General features: G+C 49.6%; 4 protein-coding genes across 4 annotated transcripts; 3 read left to right on the top strand and 1 right to left on the bottom strand.

The window, feature by feature from the left end:
* Positions 1 to 1,165: 1,165 nt before the first annotated feature.
* Positions 1,166 to 3,485, bottom strand: ASPBRDRAFT_47587 (cytochrome P450). Its single transcript, XM_067625883.1, has 6 exons — positions 3,160 to 3,485; positions 2,332 to 3,050; positions 2,077 to 2,211; positions 1,846 to 1,956; positions 1,610 to 1,776; positions 1,166 to 1,527 (listed from the first exon to the last, which is right to left on the bottom strand). The coding sequence occupies exons 1-6, from the start codon at positions 3,377 to 3,379 to the stop codon at positions 1,353 to 1,355; spliced, it is 1,527 nt and encodes a 508-aa protein (XP_067474771.1). The 5' UTR covers positions 3,380 to 3,485; the 3' UTR covers positions 1,166 to 1,352.
* Positions 3,486 to 3,790: 305 nt separating this feature from the next.
* ASPBRDRAFT_47586 (uncharacterized protein) lies at positions 3,791 to 5,388 on the top strand. The gene is made up of 3 exons (XM_067625882.1): positions 3,791 to 4,133; positions 4,189 to 4,704; positions 4,789 to 5,388. Exons 1-3 carry the CDS (start codon positions 3,897 to 3,899, stop codon positions 5,305 to 5,307), a joined length of 1,272 nt encoding a protein of 423 aa, XP_067474770.1. The 5' UTR covers positions 3,791 to 3,896; the 3' UTR covers positions 5,308 to 5,388.
* Positions 5,389 to 5,415: 27 nt separating this feature from the next.
* ASPBRDRAFT_78244 (uncharacterized protein) lies at positions 5,416 to 7,324 on the top strand (the record flags this gene model as incomplete). The annotated part of the gene is made up of 5 exons (XM_067629399.1): positions 5,416 to 5,433; positions 5,808 to 6,064; positions 6,141 to 6,320; positions 6,377 to 6,870; positions 6,937 to 7,324. 5 exons carry the CDS (start codon positions 5,416 to 5,418, stop codon positions 6,966 to 6,968), a joined length of 981 nt encoding a protein of 326 aa, XP_067474769.1. The 3' UTR covers positions 6,969 to 7,324.
* Positions 7,325 to 7,960: 636 nt separating this feature from the next.
* On the top strand, positions 7,961 to 8,602 carry ASPBRDRAFT_47584 (uncharacterized protein). Its single transcript, XM_067625881.1, has one exon. The coding sequence runs from the start codon at positions 8,161 to 8,163 to the stop codon at positions 8,482 to 8,484; it is 324 nt and encodes a 107-aa protein (XP_067474768.1). The 5' UTR covers positions 7,961 to 8,160; the 3' UTR covers positions 8,485 to 8,602.

Raw genomic sequence — 8,602 nt, 5'->3', positions numbered from 1 at the left:
TTTTTTTTTTTTTTTTTTTTTTTTTTTTTTTTTTTTTGCACTGCTCGAAGTCAATATTATAAAGCCAATAACTGCCGCCGCCGTCATTGCAATTTTGGCATCTCAGGCCCACACCTTCAGTCATGTGTGGTATCGGTGTGGCAAGTCTACTACTTCGTGCAAGAATGAAGAAAAGCCGTGGAATGGAGTTTATCTGACCTACGACTGTGGACATAAATTAGAATGGGACAACTATCAACAAGCTTATGGGAAGTGGTATCAAAGTACAGATGAGTAGGACGACTGGGAAAAGAAAGACGGATACAGAGACTGCTGTCATGCGTCCGGGAAGGCGCTTGCTACAGTTATCAAGAGTAGGTAGCCTGCCTGTGAGGGACTGCACGGGACTGAATGCCTGGGAAGGGAGAGAGTAGAAGGTATCTCCAGGGATCAGGGGCTATAGAGCCCCGACCCTAACCCGCCCCTAACCCGCTGCGAGTTCAGTGAGGGTTGGATTCGATTCTAGCGGTTCGGTTATGCAACTTTACTCAGTGAATGTTCTGACCTAAAGTGGGGTTAGCCGACCTTAGTTGGGACTTGGGAATATCTGAACTTTTCCTAAAGGTCGGCTGACCTGTAGTCACAGCTTTAGCCCCTCCCATTCTCAACGATAGAATTGATTATAGAGGCAAGAGAACACAAAGGAAATAATATGCTCTTAGAAAACATGTGAAGACGTAGGCCGACGGGGCTAGAATTGGTCCTCATGCTGAACTTACTTCATCCGGCTAGGGAGCCTTCACGCGCTTGTGGTATTGCGCTAAATCAACCTGCAGGGGTGGGTCGGACTAGTAGTTAACACTTCGGGCGTCCAAGATCCTTTCCTTTTCCCCCTTAATCTACACAGCAGAGGAAAGTTACTGATTGATACTGGAAGTAGGCTGTACTCGTTAATCTCCATATATGCCCAGATCTTATTTCTAAAGTTCACCCGCTGATCCGGCTCCTTCCGAGATCCATGGTATCGTAATGTAAGAGGTGGGATACTGATAACTTTCCTTATTAAGGTGGTAATTGTAAGCACCAGCCTGTAGCTATTTACATCATTCTGCTTTTCGAGGGAGGAACATAATCGCATAACGGATGCAACCTTTATTTCTTAGAGGTAAATATAGAAAGGAATCTATGCTTCATGCTTAAATACTTTCTTAGATATTCTCTCCTTAGCTAGTATTTAGAAGTATCGACGTACATTGTTAAATTCGTCATACGATTCACACAACCCCAGCCTCCGACATATGACATCTTATTCATTATTGCAACTCCGAAGCGTGAGCAACAATGAGTTGGATTCTTTCCTCAATATGCTACGCTCAATCCCGCACAACCGCCTTGACCCGGATCCTCGTCCCGTAGCTATCTTTGGGCGGGTACGCCACAAAGCAATCCCAATCGGGACTCACATCCCTCGGCGTTGTCTCGTAGAGTTCCAATTCAAAGCGCCGTATCAAAAACGCTAGGCTGAGGTTCACCTGGCAGTAGGCAAGGCTGATAGAAGCGCAGGAGATGTTAGTGTTTTCTTTCTTTATATTTACTTGTAACCCCTGGCCAGAAAGGGGGGTGCACATACTTGATGCCAGAGCATTGCCTCCCGCCACGCATAAAGGAGGTCAGATACTTGTCCAACCGGAAGCCAACTTCGGATGCTTTGATCCAGCGCTCTGGTTGAAAGGCAAGGCCGTTGGGAAAGAGTCGTTCGTTGGTGTGGACGAACCAGCTGATCATGCTGATGGGGGTCTATAGTGGTGTAGAGGTTAGAGTTCAGCGGGCAGAGAGGCGCGGTGGTGCTGTTGAGTGGGAACTCACGCCGGCAGGAATTCTCCAACCTTGATAGTGCAAGTCCTCATGTGGGGCAATCCTAGGGCTTCGGGTGGTGATGCCCATTTGCAGGCGAATACCTTCCTGTACACAGGCTGCCTAGAAAGTTAAAAAAGAATTGCCAATTAGCATACTCCGTCGGGGTTAGAAAGAAAATTCATCTACAGGGAAGGATTTCCAATGAAGGGTGAATTATGGGGTGATTGCGAAATGGCGTACCATATATGGGAGAGATTCGAGTGCTTGCCACGTAACGGGTGTGGTGGGCTCCGGCATCACCGTCTTCAGCTCTTCTCTCAGCCGATGCAACTTGCTCTTATCATGAAGCAAGTGAAAAATGCAGAGTTCAAGTGTCTAAGTCATTTGATGTTGAATGGTCAGTAAAACGGAGCAATTACCTAACAGGGTGGTCGGGCGGGAGATGCTTGAACGCTGGAGTGCGCAAATGCTGGGGGGTTGGGTGGGGGATTATACCTTAGCAGATGTCTCACTTCCCGCATGGAGAAGATTTTGGGCCTCGCTGTTCAGGCGCCAGGGTTCTTTCTCTTGTGGAGGGAGGTCACTTTCGAGGATAGCAGAGAAAAGTGTGCCCGGCGGAAGCGTCCTATCCCGGTATCGCTGGCAGACCATCGCCGTCTGCTGGTTTATCTGGTTTTGCCACCGGGTTAAAAGACCCAGGCTGGGCTTCAGGAATAGCACGAGGCTGGAAGGAAGTAGCTGAACTACATTGTGGACCCACGGGAAGTGTCGCAAGAAAGCCGCTTCCATATTAGCTGCTGCGAGAGTATCCTTCCACTCGGTGCCCAGAAGATTATTATCCAGACAGGAGTAGCTCTCGCCGTATGCATAGGCTGAGATGATCTCAATAGTTAAGCCTATGGCTGCACTTTTGAGATTAACCACTTTCTGGCTATCTACACAGCCCTCTAGGTATGCTCCCAGGCGTTCGAGCTTTTCCCAGATAAGGGGCTCAATTCTGCGGATGGACTTTTTAGAAAAGAAAGGTAGCAGTGCTGATGCTCGTCGGTGGTGGAGCTCGTGCTGGGTCGTGGAGAAGACTGAGCCTGGGGCTGCATCAAGTTTCACATACTGTTCATCCTTATCACGACGCTTCCAGGATGGGGCGTAGATTTCATCATAGTAGTCCGGATCGTTGATGTGAATTTCGCGAGGATTGATGCGAACAATGGGACCTGACAGGAGTTACACCATGGTCACCTTGGAGGAAGCGAGGCAACAATTTTTATCTTCGGGGTTGGTGTTTTTTTGGGGCCGGGTTGGGGGGGGGGGGGGTTTCCCTACCATAAACGTCGTGCATCCGCTCAATTTCCCAGAGAAATTTGCCTCCCTTGACTAGATCATAGTAACACTCGTACCAACTAGTTAACGCGGCCAGCTTCGGCCCTGGGAACTGAGAGAGTGGATGAAGGACAAGTCGATACACACTTAGTCCAACGACATAGAGGACCACCAATGAGCACACAAGGACACATAAATTGGTCTTCTCGAAAAGAGCTTCCATTTTCGGTTTTGGCCCAGATGCCAATGCCAGTTGCAGAATATTTTGTGGTGATGATGGCACGGGTGTGCACCGTTCTTAAGGTTTTGGGAGAAGTGGGCGAGCTGCGGTGGGCGTGCGCGTCGCAATACTCGCAGTAAGAATGCGACTCTCCTATTAGTAATGGGAGAATGCATGCTTGGATATGACCTTTCAGGACACAAATGATGCGCCCTGAATCCCTTGCAACATGCGGGGGTGTAATTCTCCATGGAAAAAAAATGTGAAGCTGCAAGTTTGTGGAGCCAGTGGGAGACATGTAGCTCTGGCCAAATCTGTCGATGCATGAGAGTCCAACTCCAGGGAGACTGATCCTTGCTTGCATTCCCGAGAGACCCAAAGATATGTCATCTTTCCTTCATCACGCGGATATAACATCTTTGTCGAAGATCAGGCTCGTGGACCGGACTATATCTTTCGTCAACCCCCCGTTGACCCTCCCCCTCGTTACAATTGCTTCCACTCTCTTCACCCATCAGCCATGTCATCATTGCAGTCCCTCACGGCGATCCTGTCTGAAAATAGCAAGGTACTTGCACAGGAGCTAGGCGTGTTCAACCTCGACAGTTATACGTTTGAAGATGAGAATTCTCCCACTGAATTGCCTCTTCTGAGTGCAGAGGGGTGCCATGCAAAGTCTGAGGTCATTGCAGCCGCGGAGAAGATCCTTCGCCTTGCTCGGGGACCGCTAGGCCATCTGCAAAATTATGCAAGCACCGTATGAGTTATAGTTGATGGCAGGATAGAAGTTCATCCCGCTAACCCGATCTTAGGGCGTTGAGATTGGGACCATCCGAACGCTGGCCAAGCTGGAGATCCCGTCCATGATCCCGCTGGGGGGATCCAAGACCTACGCTGAATTGGCATCGCAGTCGAAGGTCTCAGTGGAGGTTTTGAAAAGATTGATATGCTTCGCTAATACTTGTGGCTTTTTCTTGATTGACGATAAGGGTAATGTGAGACATAATTCCATGTCATCCATCTTCGTCCGAGACCAGCAAGCCGCCGGCGGGGCGAGCTGGACGATGGAGGTTTACTCCAAAGCCTCGCCACAGATGTACGAGTCACTTCAGCTCAGCCCCAGTGGAGAGGATCCTGCCGCATGTGCCATCAGTCTGGCATATCAGACAGGCAATTTCCGCCCAACCCTGTGGGAGATCAACGCGCAGAACCCTACTCTCGACCGCCAGTTCCACGAACTCATGGCGGCTAGCTGTGCCTCATCTATGGAATCAATCGAGCATGTGGTAAACGGTTACGACTGGAAAGACATAAATTCTCTAGTCGATGTGAGTTCCTTGCCCTTGCACTACCCAAGTCACTTGGTGTATTGATGTAGAGAGATCTGCTTTGCTAAGGAGAAGTCGATGTAGGTCGGCGGATCGATCGGTCATACCTCCCTAGCTCTTACTGCTCGGTATCCCCATCTACGTTGTATTGTTCAAGATGTCAAGACGGCAATTAGCCATGCTGTACCCACAGACAGAGTCACCTTCATGGAGCATGACTTCTTTGAGCCCCAAAACGTTGTCGCTGATGCTTACTTCTACCGCTTTATTCTGCATGACTGGTCCGATGAGGATTCCAAGAGAATCCTATCAGCTGCAGTAGCGGGCTTACCGAAGGGATCTAGGCTGATTATCATGGACATGGTGACTCCGGAGCCAGGCACGGGACCGTGGTTCATGGAGAAGTACATTCGAACTCTCGATGTTGCTATGTATGCTCTCCTTGCAGGGAAGGAGCGCTCACTCGAGGAGTTCAAGTCCCTTGTAGCTGCTGTGGCGCCTGGGCTACAATTTGAGAGCTGCTCTTGTCCCCCTGGCAGCGCCTTGAGCGTGATGACGTGGCGCAACGAGGATGACTGTGCGACCTGCGCCGGTGGAATGTAGCTCTCTTTCAGTACAATGCCGTACTGAGCTATATAATTGCATTAGATATAGGGGGAATGCAATATTTGTCTCATTCTGCGACCCTGATTCCCTTCAGTAGCTGCAGCCATGGGGATGCGCTGCCCTGTACGTGCTTTGGGTCCGTAAGACAGCCATTCACCGAACCTGTGCTTCACCAACTCCCTACTGCCAAGCATTGGATAATAACGAATGTACTGAAAGGTAAACGTATTAAGACTGCTTCCAAGCCTGACCGAGGTCCGGCAGTTCAACCCTTACATGCCCTGACTTGTTCATTGGAATGTGTCAGGCGATGTACCCTGTTTAGCGACACGTAAGGGCAACTCTCTGGTCCTTGCTTCCCGTGCTCGCGGGTATCTGTTATACTTCGCGTCCTGGAAGCCATCCCACCCTGATCCAGGTAGCATGGCCTAAAAGCATCGACAATCAAGCCGTCGCAAGTGTCTTTGAACTTTGATTGTCTCATCATGCTCAACCAGAACACGATCCATGATATTCGTGCCGTCAAGAAAGAGGACTCTGTCTATGAGGCTGTGATGGATGGGCTCCAGAAGGATCCACGGATCCTCCCGATCATGATTCTGTACGGCACGGAGGGCTTACAACACTGGGACCGTCATTCCCATGCACCCGACTATTACCTCCGCCATGAAGAGCTTCAAATTCTCCGAGCCCAGTCCCATAAGATAGCGGAGAGCATTGCTGATAATAGCGCCATTGTCGATCTGGGCAGTGGGTGAGCAGTTTCTTTCTTTCTAACCGACTTTTCGGGGAAAACTTTATATTAGAGAGATCTAACTAATGAGTCATAGGGGTCTGGACAAGCTTGAGATCATTCTCAACGCCTTGGAAGAACAGAAGAAACGGGTGACGTACTACGCCCTGGATCTGAGTCGTGAGGAGCTGGAATCGACACTCCACACGCTGCCGAGTGAGCGGTACCAGTATGTTCAATGCGCTGGTCTCAACGGGACCTTCGACGATGGACTGGAGTGGATCAAAAGGACCGGAAGATGAACGGACAACCGCACTATGTCCTCTTTCTCAGGTCGACAATCGGAAACTTTTCGCGCGAAAATGCCGCCAATTTCATCCGCCAGATGGCGGAGAGCGCCTGCACGTCTCCGGAGGACGAAAGCTCGATTCTATTAAGCATAGACTCGTGCAAGCTCCCGACTAAGTTCCTCCGAGCGTATACCTCGGATGGCGTGGTTCCCTTCGCCATGGCCGGCCTCCAGCACGCTAGCTCGATCATCCACGATTCGTCCGGTGGTACAGAACATGTTGGGGATGTCTTCCAGATGGATGACTGGTACTACCTCAGCGAGTACAACCCCATCATGGGTCGCCACGAGGCCTCGTATACTCCCCGGGAGCGGGACATCACATTGGGAGTACCCTTGCACCATATCACCATCAAGAAGGGGGAGAAGATTCGGTTCGGGTACAGCCACAAGTACAGCCCTACTGAGCGTAAGGAGCTTTTTAAAAAGGCCGGTGTCGTTGCCGTCGACTCATGGACTCTCTCCGGCTGTGACTTGGGTAAGTCTGTCGTACCTCCCTCGCGTTACTGCCCATGGTGTCATTCTAACTTGTTGGTCATCACAGCCTTCTATCAGCTTAAGCTAGCCAAGCATTGAGGTGATTTGATGATGGACACTCGTCACCAGAGAATGCGTGTGCTTATTTTTCTTTCTTTCTTTCTTTTTTGGTTAGATTCATCGCCTCAAAGAAGGCGTTGTATCTAATCTTGCTGTCGGCCAGCCTGGCCGCCGAATCTAGTAAAAGATTTACGGAACTCTCGAGAATTCTGATTCGACCAATCAGATCACGAGAATAGATCAAATTGCGATTCAACTCGCCAATTCGATTCCAATTCGCTGAAATCGATCTTTCCTGTCTATAAATTATAGTATGAGATCGTAGATTAGAAGAATCAGATCTTCTTCCCTTGATAGTCCGCGTATATGCGTGTACCATACAAACGCTATTATCTCGGATTGGCGAAGACTTTCTCTTCCAGTTCCCTTTCGTCAATCTAGGAATGAGTATTCCCCACATCGTTATAGCATTCTATCAGATATACATCAATAGACAGATATGTAGACCCAGAGAAAGCCTGAGGAACTGGGTCAATTCGAGAAGAACTTAAAGTGAAGACGGCCGCCGCGCTGACTGAGCGCTCTGGGTAGCTCGTCCACCTTTTTTCACGGGGAAGAGTCAGACGCTGTTCGACCCCTAGTGAACAGTCTCTTGTATTGAGTTGGTGGAATACAGTAGTCATTACCTGATGTCACTTTCTCCACGGTTTGTTTCGGAGCACGGCCAGACAATGATCAGAACACGCACACTGGGATCGGCATTGAGGCACATGCATTTGTACGTTGACAGTCAAGAACTGCAGCACGACATTCTCCATCCCTTGCGGCCCCGGAAGTTACTCCGACTGCTTGGCTTGACAGGCCGCCCAAGTTCCTTGCATTTTACATGGACGGCTTGATTCAGGTCTTTCTGACCAAGGTTGAGTTAACCCTTTCGTCCTATTTAACTTCTAGAGGGGGAACAAAGGCTACAGATACCTTTCTTGATTCCCGGATTATTTGACTTAATTTGTCTTTCCCTTTGCCCTCCAGCCAGCTATGTCGGAGACAGTATTTACCTTCCTTCCAATTCTCAGTCCACCCCTTGTGGTGTCTCTGCTTCTGTTTGTTCATTTCTGGTCTAATGATCCTTTACGGGGGGTGCCTGGACCCTTTTGGGCCTCGGTATCGAGGTTCTGGCTTTTACGGCAGATCTATAGCCGAGAGCTGCATTTGACAGATATCAACGCTCATGAAAAATACGGTAGAACTGACGCACCCATTTTCCGGGCGCACTGCTGATAATTTCGCTCCGTTACTGGGACCCATCTACCGCGCAGCACCCAAGTATGTAGTGGTCAATGATCCGGCCTTCATTCATGAAGTCCACAAATGGGATAGATTAGACTGGTTTATCACGCTGGACCCTCAAATTGGCCTACAAAGTGTCGGGACCGCCCGGACGATGGTTCAACATAACGCCCAACGCAGACGGATTGCAACGGCGGTTGGTTCTCCCCTTGCAAGACTACTGGAGAGAAGATTCTTTCTCTCTGAGAAGGTCGACGAGCTCTAACCTGCGAGGTTGTGTCAGTATAATCCTGATGCGATGTATGAACTCGAGCCCTTGCTGGATAAGTCAATCCAAGAGTTCATCTCTGCTCTGAATACCCAGTTTGCCTCTACTGGCAAGA

This window comes from Aspergillus brasiliensis (genome assembly GCF_001889945.1).
Source record: "Aspergillus brasiliensis CBS 101740 unplaced genomic scaffold ASPBRscaffold_15, whole genome shotgun sequence".
Classification (NCBI taxonomy): Eukaryota; Fungi; Ascomycota; class Eurotiomycetes; order Eurotiales; family Aspergillaceae; genus Aspergillus; species Aspergillus brasiliensis.
Note: the sequence above shows the minus strand (reverse complement) of the source record. Positions and strands in the feature narration are given on the sequence as shown.